Raw genomic sequence first — 24250 nt, 5'->3', positions numbered from 1 at the left:
GGGTGAGGGTGAGCGTGTGAGCATGTGCGGGTGAGCGTGTGAGGGTGAGCGTGTGAGGGTGACGGTGTGAGGGTGAGTGGGTGCGGGTGTGAGCGTGTGCGGGTGTGCGTCTGAGGGTGAGCGTCTGAGGGTGAGGGTGAGCGTGTGAGGGTCATCTCCCGGCTGCATCGCCACTGACCTCCGTGCGGCAGATGAGCCGCTAACGGCCGCCATCTTTTTCTGAAATCCCGCATAGCTGATTGGCCGCGGCCGGACCAATCAGCGACGCGGGATTTCCTGGACAGACAGACAGACGGGATAAGACAATTATGTATATTAGATGGCCTGTATTCATCATTGCTGCTGCTTCACTTCTCTGGAGTAATTTGTTCCTTTTTAGTGGCTTTAGTATTTGCGCCTTATTCTCTATACGTTTCGCCTCAATTTTTAAGATCTTTGTTTCATAACTTTTTCTTTTTTTTTTTTTTACCTCAAAAAAGTTGCTTTTCGTGATGTTCTAGACAGATTCAGGACATCCGACTTTTACCAAATTTCGCTTTTTTTTTTGCAACATTTTAATACCTGGAGTAAGGTTTTTAGATCAGCTCCAAACACTCGCACTTGATTTGTGCCGAAAAATATACATCACAGGTTCGTAAAAAGGTTTTCTGAAAACTAGAAGTTATTTTGTTATCTATAGGATAATGGATAGATATCTGGAGGTCCTAATACTCGGACCCTCTACCGATCCCGAGAAAGGGGAACTACAAAGCCGCAATTGAATGGAGCGGAGGTGAAGCGTGAGGACCTCCACACCTCGCTCCTATTAATTCACACACATTACTGCCTTCACCAACAGAGCTGTTCTCCACCCCGAAGATTAACCTGACCCAGCCAGTAACTATAGAAGATGGCGGCACAACCCTGACATGTGTCACAAGGCTTAGTCCGCACAGACCGACCACAAGACTGCACTTCGCTTTCTACAGAGACGGGCAAGAAGTCCTGGCATTTGGCCTATCTGATAAATGTGAAGTTTCGCCCACTCGGTTGGAGAATTCTGGGAATTATTCCTGTGTGGTGAGAACTTTAGACGGCAAAGTTTGGAAAAAAAGTCAAGATTTAAAAGTCCTGATAAACCGTGAGTACGGCCATATAGAAACAATGTTGGGCTCACCTGTACTGTCTGTTTTCTCTTTTCCAAACTATAATACTCCCAACTGCAGTGAATAAAAAAATACTGCAATAATATCTACCATATAGTATTATACATGTGTCATCTATATAATAATGTTCTGTTCTTACAGACATGCAGAGAGACGGACTCAACAAATACTTGTATCCATCAGTCATCATGGTCCTACTTATCATATCAGCTTTTCTCATCTTCAGACACAGGCAGCAGATAAACAAATTATTTCCTAAAAGACTCCAAACCAGAGATCCAGAGCCAGGTAATCCATCTTTATCTACAACATGAAATGGTAGATAATACTGCCCCCCTATGTATAAGAATATAACTACTATAACACTGCTCCTATGTACAAGAATATAACTACTATAATACTGCTCCTATGTATAAGAATATAACTACTATAATACTGCTCCTATGTACAGGAATATAACTACTATAATACTGCTCCTATGTACAAGAATATAACTACTATAATACTGCTCTCTATGTACAAGAATATAACTACTATAATACTGCCCCCCTATGTATAAGAATATAACTACTATAATACTGCTCCTATGTACAGGAATATAACTACTATAATACTGCTCCTATGTACAAGAATATAACTACTATAATACTGCCCCCTATGTACAAGAATATAACTGCTATAATACTGCCCCCTATATACAAGAATATAACTACTATAATACTGCCCCCTATGTACAAGAATATAAGTACTATAATACTGCCCCCTATGTACAAGAATATAACTACTATAATACTGCTCCCTATGTACAAGAATATAACTACTATAATACTGCTCCCTATGTACAAGAATATAACTACTATAATACTGCTCCCTACGTACAAGAATATAACTACTATAATACTGCCCCTATGTACAAGAATATAACTACTAGAATACTGCACCCTATGTACAAGAATATAACTACTATAATACTGCCCCTATGTACAAGAATATAACTACTATAATACTGCTCCCTATGTACAAGAATATAACTACTATAATACTGCTCCTATGTACAAGAATATAACTACGATAATACTGCTCCCTATGTACAAGAATATAACTACTATAATACTGCTCCTATGTACAAGAATATAACTACTATAATACTGCCCCCTATGTACAAGAATATAACTGCTATAATACTGCCCCCTATATACAAGAATATAACTACTATAATACTGCCCCCTATGTACAAGAATATAACTACTATAATACTGCCCCCTATGTACAAGAATATAAGTACTATAATACTGCCCCCTATGTACAAGAATATAACTACGATAATACTGCTCCCTATGTACAAGAATATAACTACTATAATACTGCCCCTATGTACAAGAATATAACTACTAGAATACTGCACCCTATGTACAAGAATATAACTACTATAATACTGCCCCTATGTACAAGAATATAACTACTATAATACTGCTCCTATGTACAAGAATATAACTACTATAATACTGCTCCCTATGTACAAGAATATAACTACTATAATACTGCTCCTATGTACAAGAATATAACTACTATAATACTGCTCCCTATGTACAAGAATATAACTACTATAATACTGCTCCTATGTAGAAGAATATAACTACTATAATACTGCCCCCTATATACAAGAATATAAATACTATAATACTGATCCTATGTACAAAAATATAACTACTATAATACTGCTCCTATGTACAAGAATATAACTACTATAATACTGCCCCCTATGTATAAGAATATAACTACTATAATACTGCCCCTATGTACAAGAATATAACTACTATAATACTGCTCCTATGTACAAGAATATAACTACTATAATACTGCTCCTGTGTACAAGAATATAACTACTATAATACTGCTACTATGTAAAAGAATATAACTACTATAATACTGCTCCTATGTATAAGAATATAACTACTATAATACTGCTCCTATGTACAAGAATATAACTACTATAATACTGCTCCTATGTACAAGAATATAACTACTATAATACTGCCCCTATATACAAGAATATAACTACTATAATACTGCCCCTATATACAAGAATATAACTACTATAATACTGCCCCCTATATACAAGAATATAACTACTATAATACTGCCCCTATGTACACGAATATAACTACTATAATACTGCCCCTATATACAAGAATATAACTACTATAATACTGCCTCTATGTACAAGAATATAACTACTATAATACTGCCCCCTATATACAAGAATATAACTACTATAATACTGCCCCTATATACAAGAATATAACTACTATAATACTGCTCCTATGTACAAGAATATAACTACTATAATACTGCCCCCTATGTACAAGAATATAACTACTATAATACTGCCCCCTATGTACAAGAATATAACTACAATACTGCTCTTATATTCAAGAATATAACTACTATAATACTGCTCCTATGTACAAGAATATAACTACTATAATACTGCCCCCTATGTACAAGAATATAACTACTATAATACTGCCCCCTATGTACAAGAATATAACTACTATAATACTGCTCCTATGTACAAGAAAATAGCTACTATAATACTGCTCCTATGTACAAGAATATAACTACTATAATACTGCTCCTATGTAGAAGAATATAACTACTATAATACTGCTTCTATGTACAAGAATATAACTACTATAATACTGCCCCCTATGTACAAGAATATAACTACTATAATACTGCCCCCTATGTAGATGAATATAACTACTATAATACGCCCCTATGTAGATGAATATAACTACTATAATACTGCCCCCTATGTACAGAATATAACTACTATAATACTGCCCCCTATGTAGATGAATATAACTACTATAATACTGCCCCCTATGTAGATGAATATAACTACTATAATACGCCCCTATGTAGATGAATATAACTACTATAATACTGCCTCCTATGTACAAGAATATAACTACTATAATACTGCCCCCTATGTACAAGAATATAACTACTATAATACTGCTCCTATGTAGATGAATATAACTACTATAATACTGCTCCTATGTAGATGAATATAACTACTATAATACGCCCCTATGTAGATGAATATAACTACTATAATACTGCCCCCTATGTACAAGAATATAACTACTATAATACTGCTCCTATGTACAAGAATATAACTACTATAATACTGCTCCTATATAGAAGAATATAACTACTATAATACTGCTCCTATATAGAAGAATATAACTACTATAATACTGCTCCTATGTATAAGAATATAACTAATATAATACTGCTCCTATATACAAGAATATAACTACTATAATACTGCTCCTATGTACAAGAATATAACTACTATAATACTGACCCCTATGTACAAGAATATAACTACTATAATACTGCCCCCATGTACAAGAATATAACTACTATAATACTGACCCCTATGTACAAGAATATAACTACTATAATACTGCCCCTATGTACAAGAATATAACTACTATAATACTGCTCCCTATGTACAAGAATATAACTACTATAATACTGCTCCTATGTACAGGAATATAACTACTATAATACTGCCCCCTATGTAGATGAATATAACTACTATAATACTGCTCCTATGTACAAGAATATAACTACTATAATACTGCTCCTATGTAGATGAATATAACTACTATAATACGCCCCTATGTAGATGAATATATTGCTGATATTTTTCTGTTAGTCCATAGCTCAGGACACCACGTTACTGGAGAATATGAGACCATTTATAGTAATTTAGCCGGATGCTGGATCCAGAGCGGTGAGTAATAAATGTTTTGTCGCAGTTTAGTAAGGCAATGATTATGACTTGGGTAAGAGCGTGAATAATCACATGTACATTACATTGAGGACATGACACGATTCCTGGAGGAGCCTATAGCTGTCATTGTGTGGTGAGCAGTAGAAGCTTTGGAGGATAATAGATGCTCCTCTTTTTCTTTTTACATAGTTGTTCCTTTTTCCTCCGTCATAGATGTCCCCGCAGATGATGACGTCTGTTACGCCGCTCTTAACCTCTCTCTGAAAGGTCAGTCTTCATTTGCTTTAGAAAAATCCAAGGGGAAAAAAATAAACTTTTTCTTCTTTTCTAGTTATTAGAGCCATAGTTTAGCCGGGGCTCGGGGTGGCCCAGGAGAGCATGGCTGCCTTGTACAAAGAAATGCAGAAAACCAGTGTACAGATGAGCCATGTGTTGCAGTGAACGATATATATATATAGGATATAGCTTGTGTCATGTTCTGCCTTTATATTTTCAGCTTCATCACCTAAAGTCACTGAGACGGTGAGTATTATCTAAGAATTCATCTTACTCAGTTAGGACGACCCCTTTAAGTTATAGCCAACTGTTGAGGGTCCCTGAAGCGCCCCCATCTGCATGAAGCAATGGCCGCCGGTGCGCACCACGGCTCCATTCATTGTGTATGGTACCGTCAACAACTGTACTCTGTCATTTTCGGCAGTCCCATAGATGATGAACGTGGTGCGCACCCGCTGCCATCGCTGCATGCAGATAGGGGGTGCTTCAGAGGTCCGTTCTTGAGCCTGGTGGGACCATGAATGATCAGTAAGTCATGTTCTCGGCTTCGCAGGTTCTCTACTCTGCTGTGAAAGTGAAGCACGACGAGTCCTGACGCCCTGCAGACCCCGTGTACACCGCCAGCATCAGCACTGCCTCATTCACACAGAATCGAAAAAAAAAAAAAAACTCTACGACATCAGTAAAGGACCCCAAGATGAAAATTAGAATGATAAAACATTAGATGAATGTGTCTGGATTTTATTGTGGTCTCCTCTTCTGTCATATGCCGACGAATTTATGAAAATCCAGATGTTAAAATCCAAAGAATATACCCCCCCCTGCACTTAGGACATTGTTGCTTCTTTCTCAGGTGTAGACCCCCAATAACAGGGGCTGAACGTTTGAGTCTTCCATGACCCCCGGCCGTAGTCCGCACCCATCAGTACCAGAAGGAATCCCGGTGTCGTCTGTTCTCTACGATGCCCATGGCCTCCATGATTTCCTCTTGAAAGGTTTTCAATGATGGGACGTAGGTTCTCTCCAAAGCGTCATCCGCAGATGTGTCCTTAGGGCCGTCTAATGCAAAGGGAGAGAAGTCAGGAACGTGGCATAAGACATGTAAGTGGAACCATTAGGGGGTTCTCCGGGGTCGCTAACTTCCACATCGGTAGGAGAGAGCGGACGGTGAGGTTGTGGCGATGGTTTCCTGCCAAGATATGTGCACAAATCCTGGCAGTCACCTGACAAATACCAGTATCTAGACCGGCGGTGGCCACACTGAACACCAGTATCTAGACCGGCGGTGGCCACACTGAACACCAGTATCTAGACCGGCGGTGGCCACACTGAACACCAGTATCTAGACCGGCGGTGGCCACACTGAACACCAGTATCTAGACCGGCGGTGGCCACACTGAACACCAGTATCTAGACCGGCGGTGGCCACACTGAACACCAGTATCTAGACCGGCGGTGGCCACACTGAACACCAGTATCTAGACCGCCGGTGGCCACACTGAACACCACCAGTATCTAGACCGCCGATGGCCACACTGAACACCACCAGTATCTAGACCGCCGATGGCCACACTGAACACCACCAGTATCTAGACCGGCGGTGGCCACACTGAACACCAGTATCTAAACCAGGAGTGGCCACACTGAACACCAGTATCTAAACCAGGAGTGGCCACACTGAACACCAGTATCTAAACCAGGAGTGGCCACACTGAACACCAGTATCTAAACCAGGAGTGGCCACACTGAACACCAGTATCTAAACCAGGAGTGGCCACACTGAACACCAGTATCTAAACCAGGAGTGGCCACACTGAACACCAGTATCTAAACCGGCAGTGGCCACACTGAACACCAGTATCTAGACCGGCAGTGGCCACACTGAACACCAGTATCTAGACCGGCAGTGGCCACACTGAACACCAGTATCTAGACCGGCAGTGGCCACACTGAACACCAGTATCTAGACCGGCAGTGGCCACACTGAACACCAGTATCTAGACCGGCGGTGGCCACACTGAACACCAGTATCTAGACCGGCGGTGGCCACACTGAACACCAGTATCTAGACCGGCGGTGGCCACACTGAACACCAGTATCTAGACCGGCGGTGGCCACACTGAACACCAGTATCTAGACCGGCGGTGGCCACACTGAACACCAGTATCTAGACCGGCGGTGGCCACACTGAACACCAGTATCTAGACCGGCGGTGGCCACACTGAACACCAGTATCTAGACCGGCGGTGGCCACACTGAACACCAGTATCTAGACTGGCAGTGGCCACACTGAACACCAGTATCTAGACTGGCAGTGGCCACACTGAACACCAGTATCTAGACCAGCGGGGGCCACACTGAATCACATTGTCTTAGCTAAAGCAAGTGACCACTGCATACAATATACAGCAGATTCCTACGGGGATCCTCACCCTTCCACTGATCAGGGATGATCCCGTCTCGTCGTTGGAAGAGGGGTTTAGGAATGATCCGTCCGGTTCGTAGCGACACCCTCACCCGCTCACCCTCTTCTGTGTATCGCCATTCCACCGATGTTGGCTGCCTGGTTAAAAAAAAAAAAGATTCATAAGATAACGGCCACATGAGTAGTAGTGATGATTGATAGAAGGGACGAGTGGCTCACCTGTCTGTCGGGTCCACGAGGGACACGTGATTAAGCAGCAGGGGAGCTTCACTGGGCACATACGTCCCTCTGTAACCACCAGACTTCCCGACGTAGCGATAATGCTAAATATCAAAGGAGAAGGTGAAAGATGTGAGCGATTATCTGATCTGTTCACAGGAAGCCCTATAAGTCAACAAGACACTGTGTACATTAGTGTATATGCCACTTTACACAGACCTTGATAACCCTGATGAAGGCTACATGAGCGTGCAATCTGCACGAACGGTGCGGGCTCGGGCACCGAACGTGTGATCTGCACGTACGGAGCGGGCTCGGGAGCCGAGCGTGGGAACTGCACATACGGAGCGGGCTCAGGAGCCGAGCATGGGAACTGCACATACGGAGCAGCCTCGGGAGCCGAGCGTGGGAACTGCACATACGGAGCAGCCTCGGGAGCCGAGCGTGGGAACTGCACATACGGAGCAGCCTCGGGAGCCGAGCGTGGGAACTGCACATACGGAGCAGCCTCGGGAGCCGAGCGTGGGAACTGCACATACGGAGCAGCCTCGGGAGCCGAGCGTGGGAACTGCACATACGGAGCAGCCTCGGGAGCCGAGCGTGGGAACTGCACATACGGAGCAGCCTCGGGAGCCGAGCGTGGGAACTATACATACGGAGCAGCCTTGGGAGCTGAGCGTGGGAACTGCACATAAGGAGCAGCCTCGGGAGCTGAGTGTGGGAACTGCATGTACAGAGCAGGCTTGGGGGCTGAGAGAGCAAACAACATGTACAGAGTGGGCTGAGGAGCTCGAGAGCTGAGAGAGCAAACAGCATGTACAGAGCGGGCTCGGAAGCTGAGCGTGTGATCTGCATGTACGGAGCGGGCTTGGGGGCTGAGGGAGCAAACAGCATGTAGGGAGCAGGCTCGGGAGCTGAGCGTGGGAACTGCACGTACGGAGTGGCCTTGGGAGCTGAGCATGGGAACTGCACGTACGGAGCGGGCTTGGGAGCTGAGAGAGCAAACAGCATGTACGGAGCGGGCTCGGGAGCCGAGTGTAGGAACTGCACATACGGAGCGGGCTCTGGAGCTAAGCATGGGAACAGCACATATGGAGCAGCCTCGGGAGCTGAGCGTGGGAACTGCACGTACGGAGCGGGCTTGGGAGCTGAGAGAGCAAACAGCATGTACGGAGCGGGCTCGGGAGCTGAGAGAGCAAACAGCATGTACGGAGCGGGCTCGGGAGCCGAGTTTAGGAACTGCACATACGGAGCGGGCTCGGGAGCTGAGAGAGCAAACAGCATGTACGGAGCGGGCTCGGGAGCTGAGTGTAGGAACTGCATGTACAGAGCGGGCTCGGGAGCTGAGAGAGCAAACAGCATGTACGGAGCAGACTTGGGAGCTGAGCGTGCAACCTGCAGTGCCCCTAATTTTCCATGTGTGTGTGTGAGAGTGAGTGTGTGTGTATACACACACATACACACACACACACACACACACACACACACACACAGGTGCATCTCACTAAATTAGAATATTATCAAAAAGTTAATTTATTTCAGTTCTTCAATACAAAAAGTTAAACTCTTATATTATATAGAGTCATTACACACAAAGTGATCTATTATATAGAGTCATTACACACAGAGGGATCTATTATATAGAGTCATTACACACAAAGTGATCTATTATATAGAGTCATTACACACAAAGTGATCTATTATATAGAGTCATTACACACAGAGGGATCTATTATATAGAGTCATTACACACAAAGTGATCTATTATATAGAGTCATTACACACAGAGGGATCTATTATATAGAATCATTACACACAGAGGGATCTATTATATAGAGTCATTACACGCAGAGTGATCTATTATATGGAGTTATTACACACAGAGGGATCTATTATATAGAGTCATTACACACAGAGGGATCTATTATATAGAGTCATTACACGCAGAGGGATCTATTATATAGAGTCATTACACACAAAGTGATCTATTATATAGAGTCATTACACACAAAGTGATCTATTATATAGAGTCATTACACACAAAGTGATCTATTATATAGAGTCATTACACACAAAGTGATCTATTATATAGAGTCATTACACACAGAGGGATCTATTATATAGAGTCATTACACACAGAGTGATCTATTATATAGAGTCATTACACACAGAGGGATCGATTTCAAGTGTTTATTTCTGTTAATGTTGAGGATTATGGCTTACAGCCAATGAAAACACCAAAGTCATTATCTCAGTAAATTACAATAATTCACAAAAAACACCTGCCAAAGGCTTCTGAAACATTTACAAAGGTCCCTTAGTCTGTTTCAGTAGGCTCCACAATCATGGGGAAGACTGCTGACTTGACAGATGTCCAGAAGGCAGTCATTGACACACTCCACAAGGTCCCAGAGTCTGGAGGAAGAGTGGAGAGGCCACAATCCAAGCTGCTTGAGGTCTAGTGTGAAGTTTCCACAATCAGTGATGGTTTGGGGAGCCATGTCATCTGCTGGTGTAGGTCCACTGTGTTTTATCAAGACCAAAGTCAGCGCAGCCGTCTACCATGACATGTTAGAGCACTTCATGCTTCCCTCTGCCGACAAGCTTTTTGGAGATGGAAATGTCATTCTCCAGCTGGACTTGGCCCCTGTCCACACTGACAAAAGTACCAATACCTGGTTTACACACAACAGTATCACTGTGCTTGATTGGCAGCAAACTCGCCTAACCTTAACCCCATAGAGAATCTATTATAGAGAATCTATGGGGTATTGTCCAGAGGAAGAGGAGAGACCCCAGACCCAACAATGCAGACGAGCTGAAGGCTGCTATCAAAGCCACCTGGGCTTCCATAACACCTCAGCAGTGCCACAGGCTGATCCCTCCATGCCACATTGCCGCATTGATGCAGTAATTGATGCAAAAGGAGCCCGACCAAGTATTGAGGCATTTACTGAACAGACATTTCAGTAGGACATTTCGCATTTTAAAAACATTTTTCAGGCTGTTGTTATAAAGTATTCTAATTTACTGAGATAATGACTTTTGTGTTTTCATTGGCTGTAAGCCATAATCATCAACATTAACAGAAATAAACATGTGAAATAGATCCCTCTGTGTGTAATGACTCTATATAATAGATCCCTCTGTGTGTAATGACTCTCTATAATATATGAGTTTCACTTTTTGTATTGAAGAACTGAAATAAATTAACTTTACGATGATATTCTAATTTAGTGAGATGCACGTGTGTGTGTGTGTGTGTGTGTGTGTGTGTGTGTGTGTGTGTGTGTGTGTGTGTGTGTGTATACAGTACAGACCAAAAGTTTGGACACACCTTCTCATTTAAAGATTTTTCTGTATTTTCATGACTATGAAAATTGTACATTCACACTGAAGGCATCAAAACTATGAATTAACACATATGGAATTATATACTTAACAAAAAAGTGTGAAACAACTGAAAATAAGTCTTATATTCTAGGTTCTTCACAGTAGCCACCTTTTGCTTTGATGACTGCTTTGCACACTCTTGGCATTCTCTTCATGAGCATCAAGAGGTAGTTACCGGAAATGGTTTTCACTTCACAGGTGTGCCCTGTCAGGTTTAATAAGTGGGATTTCTTGCCTTATAAATGGGGTTGGGACCATCAGTTGTGTTGTGCAGGAGTCAGGTGGATACACAGCTGGTAGTCCTACTGAATAGACTGTTAGAATTTGTATTATGGAAAGAAAAAGCAGCTAAGTAAAGAAAAACGAGTGGCCATCATTACTTTAAGAAATGAAGGTCAGTCAGTCCGAAAAATTGGGCAAACTTTGAAAATGTCCCCAAGTGCAGTTGCAAAAACCATCAAGTGCTACAAAGAAACTGGCTTACATGAAGACTGCCCCAGGAAAGGACGACCAAGAGTCACCTCTGCTTCTGAGGATAAGTTTATCCGAGTCACCAGCATCAGAAATCGCAGGTTAACAGCAGCTCAGATTAGAGACCAGGTCAATGCCACACAGAGTTCTAGCAGCAGACACATCTCTTCAACAACTGTTAAGAGGAGACTTTGTGCAGCAAGCCTTCATGGTAAAATAGCTGCTAGGGAACCACTGCTAAGGACAGGCAACAAGCAGAAGAGACTTGTTTGGGCTAAAGAACACAAGGAATGGACATTAGACCAGTGGAAATCTGTGCTTTGGTCTGATGAGTCCAAATTTGAGATCTTTGGTTCCAACCACCGTGTCTTTGTGCGATGCAGTAAAGGTGAATGGATGGACTCTACATGCCTGGTTCCCACCGTGAAGCATGGAGGAGGAGGTGTGATGGTGTGGGGGGGGCTTTGCTGGTGACACTGTTGGGGATTTATTCAAAATTGAAGGCATACTGAACCAGCATGGCTACCACAGTATCTTGCAGCGGCATGCTATTCCATCCGGTTTGCGTTTAGTTGGACCATCATTTATTTTTCAACAGGACAATGACCCCAAACACACCTCCAGGCTGTGTAAGGGCTATTTGACCAAGAGGGAGAGTGATGGGGGGCTACGCCAGATGACCTGGCCTCCACAGTCACCAGACCTGAACCCAATCGAGATGGTTTGGGGTGAGCTGGACCGCAGAGTGAAGGCAAAAGGGCCAACAAGTGCTAAGCATCTCTGGGAACTCCTTCAAGATTGTTGGAAGACCATTTCCGGTGACTACCTCTTGAAGCTCATCAAGAGAATGCCAAGAGTGTGCAAAGCAGTCATCAAAGCAAAAGGAGGCTACTTTGAAGAACCTAGAATATAAGACATATTTTCAGTTGTTTCACACTTTTTTGTTAAGTATATAATTCCATATGTGTTAATTCATAGTTTTGATGCCTTCAGTGTGAATGTACAATTTTCATAGTCATGAAAATACAGAAAAATCTTTAAATGAGGTGTGTCCAAACTTTTGGTCTGTACTGTATATATATATATATATTACATCTATAAGCATCTGTATCTGGTACATTTACGCCTCTCACCGTGTTCAGATTCTCCACCACCACCCAGTTGCGCGCTCTTATAACTTGTGTCACCTTCCCCTGTTTTCCCGCATCTTTTCCAGCGAGAACTTCAACCTGGAAAACAAAGCAGGTAAATCATAGGATACAAAACCTTGACCCCAAAAAATAGCGCGTAACCATTAACGCCTTTGGCGCATGTGGACCTAACCATCTGTCTGTGCCACAGCCTGACCGTGGCTGGGAAGTGCAATCACATATGTGTGGGCACCCAACAAGATTGGAAAATCAGCAGCAGATTTTGGCGTGGAATTTCAATGTAAAAGGTGAAATGAGCCGCAAATCCGTCCCAGAAAACACCCACAAAAGGGTCACAAAACTAGCGAGACAACTCCTCTACTTACTGTGTCACCCCGGAAATACGCCCACTCATTGTTCCTGATGGGCTCCACAAATATTTTTGATCTCCTCTTTCCAGGAGGGTTTTTCCGCTGAGCGGCTATTGTAGACGGCCGGCTGGTGCCGAAGCGGTAGTCGCGGGGTAGCTTTATGACCTTCGAGGGCGCAGCGAGGAGCGCGGTGAGACGCATTTCTGGAAGAAAACAACCACAGAGGCCCCGAAGTTTAGTAATTTTTCAGTAATGATTTTCTCGGGTGTTATAAAAATGAAATGTGGGGAGCATTCTACAACCAGCCCCCACATGAGGTCATCAAGAGGAAGTATGTGGGCATAACTTTGAGCTAATAAAATGCAGTGTTTGGGTCACTCGTCAGCCCCGGAAGGTACAGCTTGCTGTAGATTCTGTCTATTTTCCTGGAGTGTTTCCCTCCGCTAAGCTCTGAGCCATTTCCGTGACCTCAGGTTTAGTAATTTTCTTTTGTTCCTTTTTATCTTATGTGATTGTATATATTGTGTTGTTTTGTTCCCTATTGTGTATCATCTTTGTATATTTTTATAAACACTTCCTACATATCTGGATTACATATATAAAATGTAATAGCTCAGTAATACCTCTTGCTGTGTAAACCGCACCTCTGAAGCCATACGCTACCTGTAACGGGTGTACAATCGGCCTGTATAAACAATTGGTGGTGGCAGCTAGTAGTGGCTCCCTTTTGTTATTGTGGAGCTGGCAGTGACCGTACATGCACATGATTCTCATTTGGTCTGACATGCACTGTGAGCTGTGAGGTCTTATATAGACAGGTGTGTGCCTTTCCAAATCAAGTCCTATCAGTTTAATTAAACACAGCTGGACTCCAATGAAGGAGTAGAACCATCTCAAGGAGGCTCACAAGGAAATGGACAGCAAGTGACTTAAATATGAGTGTCTGAGCAAAGGGTCTGAATACTTATGACCATGTGATATTTCAGTTTTTCTTTAATAAATTTGCAAAAATTTCTACATTACTGTTTTTTTTCAGTCAAGATGGGGTGCAGAGTGTACTTTTAATGAGGAGAAAAAAAAATGAACTTTTTAGAGTTTACCAAATGGCTGCAATGAAACAAAGAGCGAAAACTTTAAAGGGGTCTGAATACTTTCCGTACCCACTGTATATTCCATGTGTTGGAATCGGAGGTGTGTATACCATACGTTCACTGTGAGTTCCCCAATAACTGGTCTAGTAGGGAAAGCAGCCGCATCCATCACTTGTCAGCCAATTGCATAATTGTCCTGACGATTGGAGGTGGCGAAGTTGCGTCCTCTAACAAACTGGTGACAGCGGTGAGATCTGTGACAAAGTGGTAACAGTGGTGGGATCTTTGTGACCTCCCCAGCTGTATTCCTTGACAATGGGCAGCCTCGACCCCCCAGCTACGGGGACCAATGGGCGGCCTCGACCCCCCAGCTACGGGGACCAATGGGCGGCCTCGACCCCCCCAGCTACGAGGACCAATGGGCGGCCTCGACCCCCCCAGCTACGAGGACCAATGGGCGGCTCCTAACACCAGCTACGAGGACCAATGGGCGGCTCCTAACACCAGCTACGAGGACCAATGGGCGGCTCCTAACACCAGCTACGAGGACCAATGGGCGGCTCCTAACACCAGCTACGAGGACCAATGGGCGGCTCTACCCCCAGCTACGAGAAGCAATGGGCGGCTCTACCCCCAGCTACGAGAAGCAATGGGCGGCTCTACCCCCCAGCTACGAGGAGCAATGGGCGGCTCTACCCCCCAGCTACGAGAAGCAATGGGCGGCTCTACCCCCAGCTACGAGAAGCAATGGGCGGCTCTACCCCCCAGCTACGAAGAGCAATGGGCGGCTCTACCCCCCAGCTACGAGGAGCAATGGGCGGCTCTACCCCCCAGCTACGAGGAGCAATGGGCGGCTCTACCCCCCCAGCTACGAGGAGCAATGGGCGGCTCTACCCCCAGCTACGAGAAGCAATGGGCGGCTCTACCCCCCAGCTACGAGGAGCAATGGGCGGCTCTACCCCCCAGCTACGAGGAGCAATGGGCGGCTCTACCCCCAGCTACGAGAAGCAATGGGCGGCTCTACCCCCCAGCTACGAGGAGCAATGGGCGGCTCTACCCCCAGCTACGAGAAGCAATGGGCGGCTCTACCCCCAGCTACGAGGAGCAATGGGCGGCTCTACCCCCCAGCTACGAGGAGCAATGGGCGGCTCTACCCCCCAGCTACGAGGACCAATGGGCGGCTCTACCCCCCAGCTACGAGGACCAATGGGCGGCTCTACCCCAAGCTACGAGGACCAATGGGCGGCTCTACCCCCCCAGCTACGAGGACCAATGGGCGGCTCTACCCCCAGCTACGAGAAGCAATGGGCGGCTCTACCCCCAGCTACGAGAAGCAATGGGCGGCTCTACCCCCAGCTACGAGAAGCAATGGGCGGCTCTACCCCCCAGCTACGAGGACCAATGGGCGGCTCTACCCCAAGCTACGAGGACCAATGGGCGGCTCTACCCCCAGCTACGAGGATAACTCCATTTTAACCCCTTAGAATCTTCAGTCAGTAGCAGGTGTGGCAGCTGACCAATGAAAGCGACAGATTATTGGGGGGCGCTGCTGCTCAGAAAATTTGAATAAAAGAGGGACAAGAAATAAAGCAAAGTGCGCTTGGACCCTCGTTTCTATGATCGGTGGTGGTCCCAGGGGTGAGACCCCCAGTAATTATACCCTGGTGACATACTATAGGAATACACATGGCACTCATGCCGCAGAGCCCGCAGTATACGTGTATATGAGCAATGACCTTCACCAGCCGGCCCCCATAGCACAACACCTCTCACCTCCTTGCCCCACGTGTCCCCGTGAGTCTCTGACCTCCGACCCCTCACAACGCACAGAACCGTGCACACTCGCCGCTCATCTGCCGCCTCCCTCCGCACAGCGTCTGACCCCCGGCAAATCCTGCAAGTTTGAGCCAGGAAACCGTTTCCCCGAGGCCGTCAGTGCCGCAAGGCGTCATGGGAGTTGTAGTCTTTACACGGCGCCGGCGCGTCTCTTTCTCTTTTTTTTTATTATAAACTTTATTTACAAAACCTTTATGAGACCATTCTCCTTGTGAAAAATGGCGGGCTGAATTCTCCTATAGATACAAATAGATGATGTGTGCCCCACCTGAGCTGCTTATGTGTGATTAACACTAGTTATGAAAGACGTACATTATTGCCATTTTTGTGCTTTTGGTTTTCCCTTCCCGTCTTCCAAAAGCCCTTTTTTATTTTTCCTCACAAGAGCTTGTTTTTTTTTTTAATATTTCTATTTTTTATTATTAGTTATTATTTTCCTTTATTGTAATTTTACATATTTTTTATTATTCCTTTATTTCTTATTTCTTTACGCCTCCCATCATCCTTTGCGGTGGCTTCTCTATAAAATGAAAGAGTAGCAATTGTTTAGTCTCCGCCCACGAGCATCTGGATAGTTCTGAATCATTGTCTTCTACTTAGTGTGATCATCGCCTTGAGCTCATATAGAGGGGCACGAGGAAGGAAAGTACCGGTGCCAGGGAGGAGGGCGACATCAAGGTGGTTCAGCTCCGTTCTGTCCATTGAAATATGTGGCAGGCCAGTATTTGGGGCGATTGGCAGGTTTACTTTGGTTCTTAGTCTCTGGCGCTCGAGGCCAGTGGTGCTCGAGGCCAGGACACGTATGACCTCTGCTGCCCTGCGCAGCTCAACACCATAGGCACCACTCGCCTTCGAATGAACGGCGCAGGACAACCCCTTTAAGTATTATTATAAACTAGATGGTGGCCCGATTCTAACGCATCGGGTATTCTAGAATATGTATGCGGCAGACCGGGCGCAATCAGCAGAGCGGTGTTTAAATTTGGCGCCAAAATCGCTGATTGGTCGCGGCCGGCAACCGCGACCAATCAGCAAAGCGGTGTTTAAATTTGGCGGCAATATCGCTGATTGGTCGCAGGCGGCGGCCGCGACCAATCAGCAAACTGTGTTAGTGAGGACTGGAGAGCGTGTTTAAATTTGGCGCCAAAATCGCTGATTGGTCGCGGTTGCCGGCTGCGACCAATCAGCAGAGCAGGGTTTAAATTTGGCACCAATAATGCTGATTGGTTGCGGCCGGCGGTCGCGACCAATCAGCAGAGCGGTGTTTAAATTTGGCGCCAATAATGGTGATTGGTCACGGCCGGGACCATTCAGCAGAGAGATGTTTAAATTTGGCGGCAATAATGCTGATTAGTCGCGGCCAGCAATTTGGCTCCAACAATGCTGATTAGTCGCGGCCGGCAACCACGACCAATCAGCAGAGCGGGGTTTAAATTTGGCGCCAAAATCGCTGATTGGTGGCGGTCACCACCAATCAGCAGAGCGGTGTTCAAATTTGGTGCCAATACTGCTGATTGGTCTCGGCCAGCGACCGCGAGCAATCAGCAGAGCAGGGTTTAAATTTGGCGCTAAAAATGCTGATTGGTCGCGGCCGGCGGTGGCGACCAATCAGCAGAGCGTGGTTTAAATTTGGCGCCCATATCGCTGATTACCGCGGCCAATCAGCGACCGGTGTTACTGAGAACGGGGAGTGGCGTTGATGTGCGGGTACTTTCGATGTGAGTAGCCGGGAGATGAACGGCTAGCGCCGGTCATCTCCCGGCTGCATCGCCGCTGACTTCCATGAAGGGAGGACTGGGGAGCGAGGCCGCCGGTCGGGGTACTTGTGCTGCGTGCAGCCAGGAGATGAGCGGCTGGCACCGCTCATCTGTCGGCTGTGTCGACGCTGATCTCCTGACGGTGGCCTGAGTGTTTAAAATCCGGCGCCAATTCGTGGACGAGCTGCGTCAGTCGCTGATTGATCGTGGCCTACTGGGCGCAACCAATCAGCGAACCGTGTTACTGAGTACTGGAGAGCGAATTTAAATTTGGCGCCCAAATCGCTGATTGGTCGCAGGAGGCGGCCTCGACCAATCAGCAGAGTGGCGTTTAAATTTGCGGCCCATATCGCTCATTGGTCGCGCTCTCCGGCTGCGACCAATCAGCGAATCGTATTGGTGAGGACCGGGGAGCGGAATTGTATTATTGATGAGCGACTGCTCGCAGCAGAAGTATCCCGACCCGCAGTGCCGCTCCCCGGTCCTCCCTTGACACCCTAGCCGCATGGATGTCAGCGCCGCTCCCTGTGCGGCTACTTCCGCTGCGAGAAGCCGGGAGATGAGCGGCTGCTCGCAGCAGAAGTATCCCGACCCGCAGCGCCGCTCCCCGGTCCTCCATTCACACTCTAGCCGCATGGAGGTCAGCAGCGCCGGTGGTCGAGGTCCTTCTGCTGCTAGCGGCCGGGAGATGAGCGCCTCGAGCCGGTCATCTCCTGGCTGCATCTCCATCCCGCAGATGGCGCCGGCGGTCGAGGTCCTTCTGCTGCTACCGGCTGGGAGATGAGCGCCTCGAACCGGTCATCTCCCGGCTGCATCTCCGTCCCGCAGATGGCGCCGGCGGTCGAGGTCCTTCTGCGGCTGCCGGCCGGGAGATGAGTGCCTCGCGCCGGTCATCTCCCGGCTGCATCTCCGTCCCGCAGATGAGCCGCTAACGGCCGCCATCTTTTTTCAGAAATGCCGCGTCGCTGATTGGCCGCTGCCGGACCAATGAGCGACGCGGGATTTCCTGGACAGACAGACAGATGGGATAAGACGATTACAAAAATTAATATTCTCTCCTCAGGGGGGCGCATGCGCTACTACTACTATTACAGAATTATATAAATGGAAAGATTCTGCTGCGGAGGTCCGACCCGTCATTGGAGACCCGAGACACATGGACCATCTTGCTAATAAAGACGAGGAACACCGACTAGTCAGCGACCGTCTTCACCGGGATCGATGCAGCAAGGACTATAGACATCAATAAAAATGCTTAGTGATTTGTGGTGTGTTCCTTTCCCGAGACCCGACTGCGGCGACGTGACGAGTCATTTCTACAAATTATCTCTCTGCCAGAAGGAACAAGCTGTCTACAGATGATGTCTCCTCTTTATGGGGAAATCTCTGGCTCAGCTATGATTTATTGCTTTTTAACAGGTTAAACATTCACCTACAGGTGGCGCCAGACAGACGGTTTTCTTTCGTATTTAAGGAGAGCTAATTTGCATACTTTTTCCCAGGATTCCCTATAACAGCTGCATCTCCACAATGAGAGTCAATACCATTGTGCCATTTACTAGACGTCTCATTTCTGTAGTCTAGGTAATTCTGACCATGCTAATAAAACAATTGCACACTCCGACCAGTGTTAGACTGCATATAGTGATGTCATAATGGAGCTGAGCCCACAAGGAGGTGCAAGAAGTCAGGAGCTTCAGAGACGTCAACGCCAGCCAGCTGTCAGAGAGATGAAGACAGAGGAACTACATGACGAGTACAAGAGACGCAGCATGGAGGTGTCACCCATCCAAGTCCAAGAAATCAAGGAGCTCCAGAAAAAGGACCCTGAAAATGTTCGTCCTCCCAGGAGGAGGCGCTATCCTCTCAGAAGGAGAGTTCTTGCTCACCGATGCGGAGCCGGCCCCACAGGTTGGTATATCTAACATCACATTATTTTCTACCGAGACCAGCACTAGTGAGGGAGACTTTTAGACCAGGCAAGGCTCCCTGGGAAAAGATATGCAAATCAGCCCTCCTGCAGAAGAAAGTGGTTTCTCCAGTGCCACCTTGTGGAGGTAGCAGTCCAATAAGTCAATGTCCACCAGCCCTTTAACGAGCCTTGCCAAATGACTAAAAGAGATTAGTTAATCCAGTCTTTTTCTTCTGGACTCCACTAGGTGGCTATAGAGAATTTTGTAGTTTTGCAACTACTGAGGGATTCTGGGAGCTGAAGTTGTAGAACAGTTGAGGGATACTGGGAGCTGTAATTTTCCAACAGGTGAAGGCATTCTGGGACCTGTAGTTTTGCACATGCTGGAGCATTCTGGGGGCTGTAGTTTTGCACCACTGGAGCATTCTGGGAGCTGAAGTATTGCAACTGCTGAAGAATTCTGGGAACTGTAGTTGTAGAATGACTGAGGGATTCTGGGACCTGTTGTTTTGTCACAGTCAGGGCTTTTTGGGAGTGGAGGTGATGCAACCCCTGGGTCATTCTGGAAGTAAAACTGCAGCAGAGCTTTGAGTTAACACCACCTCCTCCTCCAGAAGAGCCATGACGGTTTGAGCCATTCTCGGCAGTGATTAGATGTTCACCATCCGATAATCTCCATTTCAGGTGGCCGCCTCTGTTACTACCACTGCCACAGACATCTATAGGAGGCCGAGACGTCCTGACGTGGCCGCACACTGCCTCCGCTTCACCAACTGCCGGCTCCAGAGACACCCGAAGGGTCCACACCGGTGCCATGCCTGCGCAGGAACATGTACCACAGTACCTTCTGCAAACGCAGCAATAAATACTCATGTATGACAAACATGGTGTCCTCTAGTTCATAGAGAACATGCGGCGAGAAGGGGCGACAAGAGGGACAGGATGTTTTTAAAACTCTCAGTTGACTGTCACCATAAACTCATATACGGTAAATAGCCTTTTTAGAGAGGAAAACTTGTTCTTTAGCGTCACCTATTGGATGGAGCTATCCTATAAGTCAGGGATGACAAACTAAAACACACAGAGGGCCAAAATGAAAAACGTGGACAACGTTGCGGCCAACCAGTATACAGTATAATGGGCCCACATAGTCCTCCATACTGAATAATGGGCCCTACATAGTCCTCCATACAGTATAATGGGCCCACATAGTCCTCCATACAGAATAATGGGCCCTACATAGTCCTCCATACAGTATAATGGGCCCACATAGTCCTCCATACAGTATAATGGCCCCACATAGTCCTCCATACAGAATAATGGGCCCACATAGTCCTCCATACAGAATAATGGGCCCCACATAGTCCTCCATACAGTATAATGGACCCCACATAGTCCTCCATACAGTATAATGGGCCCCACATAGTTCTCCATACAGAATAATGGGCCCACATAGTCCTCCATACAGAATAATGGGCCCACATAGTCCTCCGTACAGTATAATGGGCCTCACATAGTCCTCCAAACAGAATAATGGGCCCTACATAGTCCTCCATACAGTATAATGGGCCCACATAGTCCTCCATACAGAATAATGGGCCCTACATAGTCCTCCATACAGTATAATGGGCCCACATAGTCCTCCATACAGTATAATGGCCCCACATAGTCCTCCATACAGAATAATGGCCCCACATAGTCCTCCATACAGAATAATGGGCCCACATAGTCCTCCATACAGTATAATGGACCCCAAATAGTCCTCCATATAGAATAATGGGCCCCACATAGTCCTCCATACAGTATAATGGCCCCACATAGTCCTCCATACAGTATAATGGACCCCAAATAGTCCTCCATAAAGAATAATGGGCCGCACATAGTCCTCCATACAGTATAATGGCCCCACATAGTCCTCCATACATTGTAATAGGCCCTACATAGTCCTCCATACAGTATAATGGGCCCCACATAGTCCTCCATACAGTATAATGGGCCCCACATAGTCCTCCATACAGTATAATGGGCCCCACATAGTCCTCCATACAGAATAATGGGCCCACATAGTTCTCCATACAGTATAATGGGCCCCACAAAGTCCTCCATGCAGTATAATGGGCCCCACAAAGTCCTCCATGCAGAATAATGGCGTCACATAGGGGTGGTGGTTCTGGTGTCACGGAACAAATATAATCCCCTTGCAGGCCAGATTTGGCCCACGGGCCAGAGTTTAACATGTATGCTATAAGTCAATATTGACTATTAAAGGGGTTGTCCACTACTTTATATTACCCCCCCCCCCCAATGTATCCCCCTGGGGCCCCTAAGACTTTTTGTAAATACCTTACGTTGCAGATAATGCCTGAGAGGGGCATCACGTGACCCCCGGCTGCAGCCAGCACTGACATCAGCTGACGTCACGACAAGTCCTGGCAGCAGCCGGGGGTCTCTCTCTTCCGCGTTCCTGGTGGATGCCAGGCTGTGGGCGGGGTTACCCCACCGCGTCACACCCGGCATGCACCGCGAACTCTACCTCTCCCCATTCATTGGGAAAGCACGCTGTGGATGCTGGGTGTGACACGGGGGGTAACCCTACCCACAATCCAGCAGCCACCGCGGGAACCCCAGCGCTGAGTCACGCCTCAATAAATGGGACCCCAGCGCTGAGTCACACCTCATTTGTCGTGACGTCAACGCGGGGTCACGTGATGCCTGTGAGCAACCACCGATAGCGCCGTTCACAGGAATTATCAGCAACGTAAGGTAATTACATAAGGTCTTAGGGCCCCCGGGGGGGATGCGTTTACAACTTCTACATCTTCAGCACACCCTGTTGCCGCTTGGCCAAGGCAGTGCTTTTAGCTTGTGACTGATGTGGTCATTTCGGAGATGAAGGAGGAGGTTGCAGGAGCTGAACAATGTGATTATATTAAGGTTACATTGGCGACTCTGTTTTTTATACTAAAGAAAGATCGTACTGTTTGTTTGTTTTTTTTTACGTTATTTTTTAAGACAAATGCATTCACCGGGAAATGTCATTTTAACATTTTACAACCTTATCTGGCAATGTGGTGTGTGACACATCATCAGACACATCCTGTTTTATTTATGATGGAGGGACTCTGCCTATTGCTATAGGGCCATCAGGCGGCCCTTACTATTCTTAAAAGGCCAGCAGTCGGCCCTCGCTATTGTTAGAGAGCCATCAGCCGGCTATGCTTTGTTGTTCCATTATTAACAAGTGGGTCTCCTATACTGTTATTGCGTATGCAGTTACTGCAAGGGCTGCCAAAAATGTGGACGCAACCCAATAACCCTTTGAAGAGACATAGAGGAGGGTCTCAGTAAAAAAATGTTCCCATTATAAAGGAGCGGGTCTCCTATAGTGGTAATACCCATGCTGTGACTGCAAGGGCTGACCAAAATTTGGGAAAAACCCCACTAAGAAGTTAAAGACACATAGAGCAGGGCCACAGTAATGACATGTTTCCATTACAATGGAGTGGGTGTGCTATACAGTTATACGGTATGCAGTGAGTCCAACAGCTGACCAAATTTAGGAAAAATCCCACTAAGAATTTAAAGACACTTAGAGCAGGGCCACAGTAACGACAAATTCCCATTAGAAAGGAGAGGGTCTCCCATAGTGTTGGCCTATGCAGTGAATGCAAGGGCTGCCAAAAATTGGGAGGCACTCCAATGCCCCATGGAAGAGACGTACAGGGTCTCATGAAAAAATGTTCCCATTGTTAGGAAGTGGGTCTCCCATAGTGTTGGCCTATGCAGTGAATGCAAGGGCTGCCAAAAATTGGGAGGCACTCCAATGCCCCTTGGAAGAGACTTTGAGGACCTCATAAAAAAATGTTCCCATTAGAAAGGAGCGGGTCTCCTATACTTGTAATGCCCATGCACTAAGTGTATGGGCTGACAAACATTTACCCCTGGGGGTATACATGAACATACTGTATAAAAAAATTTTTTTACGGGCATCATAAACACCCTTTAAAAAAATTATGCGGATGTTGCATCATGGACCACGGTCACCCTGGTGATATGGTGGTGGAGGATGAGGAGAAAGAAGAGGACAAGAGCAAATATCCAAAATCAGGAAGCGTATACCCATGTGTGGGTGTGAAGAGGTGCATGGGAATACACCTCTCAAAAAAAGACACTGGATTTTAGTTTATGTTACGCTGCTATCATTCGGTGGTGTTGAGAAGTCCAGCCCTTGTTCATTTTTATAAGAGTCAGCCTGTCAGCATTTTCAGTTGACAGGCGGATGCGCTTATCAGTTATAATTCCACCAACGGCACTAAAAACACGCTCTGATAAAACGCTGGTGGCAGGGCAGGCCAGGACCTCCAAGGCATAGAGGGCCAGTTCATTCCACGTATCCAGCTTGGATACCCAATA

The 24250-nt window shown here is 46.3% G+C and overlaps 2 protein-coding genes across 4 annotated transcripts in view; one reads left to right on the top strand and one right to left on the bottom strand.

Moving 5' to 3' along the window:
* Positions 1 to 5955, top strand: part of LOC141154053 (uncharacterized) — a 40708-nt gene extending 34753 nt beyond the window's left edge. For 2 of the 3 annotated variants that reach the window (XM_073639473.1, XM_073639470.1), the window contains exons 5-10: positions 839 to 1120; positions 1287 to 1433; positions 4879 to 4956; positions 5146 to 5223; positions 5453 to 5478; positions 5786 to 5955. In XM_073639473.1, coding sequence (XP_073495574.1) covers positions 839 to 1120; positions 1287 to 1433; positions 4879 to 4956; positions 5146 to 5223; positions 5453 to 5478; positions 5786 to 5827 — 653 coding nt within the window. In that variant the 3' untranslated portion in view covers positions 5828 to 5955. The remainder of the gene's footprint in view (positions 1 to 838; positions 1121 to 1286; positions 1434 to 4878; positions 4957 to 5145; positions 5224 to 5452; positions 5479 to 5785) is intronic. The other variant, XM_073639471.1, reaches the window with a different exon arrangement.
* A 2-nt stretch (positions 5956 to 5957) lies between these two features.
* Positions 5958 to 16328, bottom strand: MRPL24 (mitochondrial ribosomal protein L24). The gene is made up of 6 exons (XM_073639475.1): positions 16106 to 16328; positions 13257 to 13444; positions 12874 to 12969; positions 7877 to 7980; positions 7665 to 7795; positions 5958 to 6291 (listed from the first exon to the last, which is right to left on the bottom strand). The coding sequence occupies exons 2-6, from the start codon at positions 13440 to 13442 to the stop codon at positions 6155 to 6157; spliced, it is 654 nt and encodes a 217-aa protein (XP_073495576.1). The 5' UTR covers positions 13443 to 13444; positions 16106 to 16328; the 3' UTR covers positions 5958 to 6154.
* Between the last annotated feature and the right edge of the window lie 7922 nt (positions 16329 to 24250).

The sequence above is a fragment of the Phyllobates terribilis genome, unplaced genomic scaffold (assembly GCF_046119375.1).
Source record: "Phyllobates terribilis strain yellow unplaced genomic scaffold, ASM4611937v1 Scaffold_7__3_contigs__length_470593459, whole genome shotgun sequence".
NCBI lineage: Eukaryota > Metazoa > Chordata > Amphibia > Anura > Dendrobatidae > Phyllobates > Phyllobates terribilis.
The sequence above is the reverse complement of the archived record's forward strand: the minus strand, read 5'-3'. Positions and strand labels throughout refer to the sequence as shown.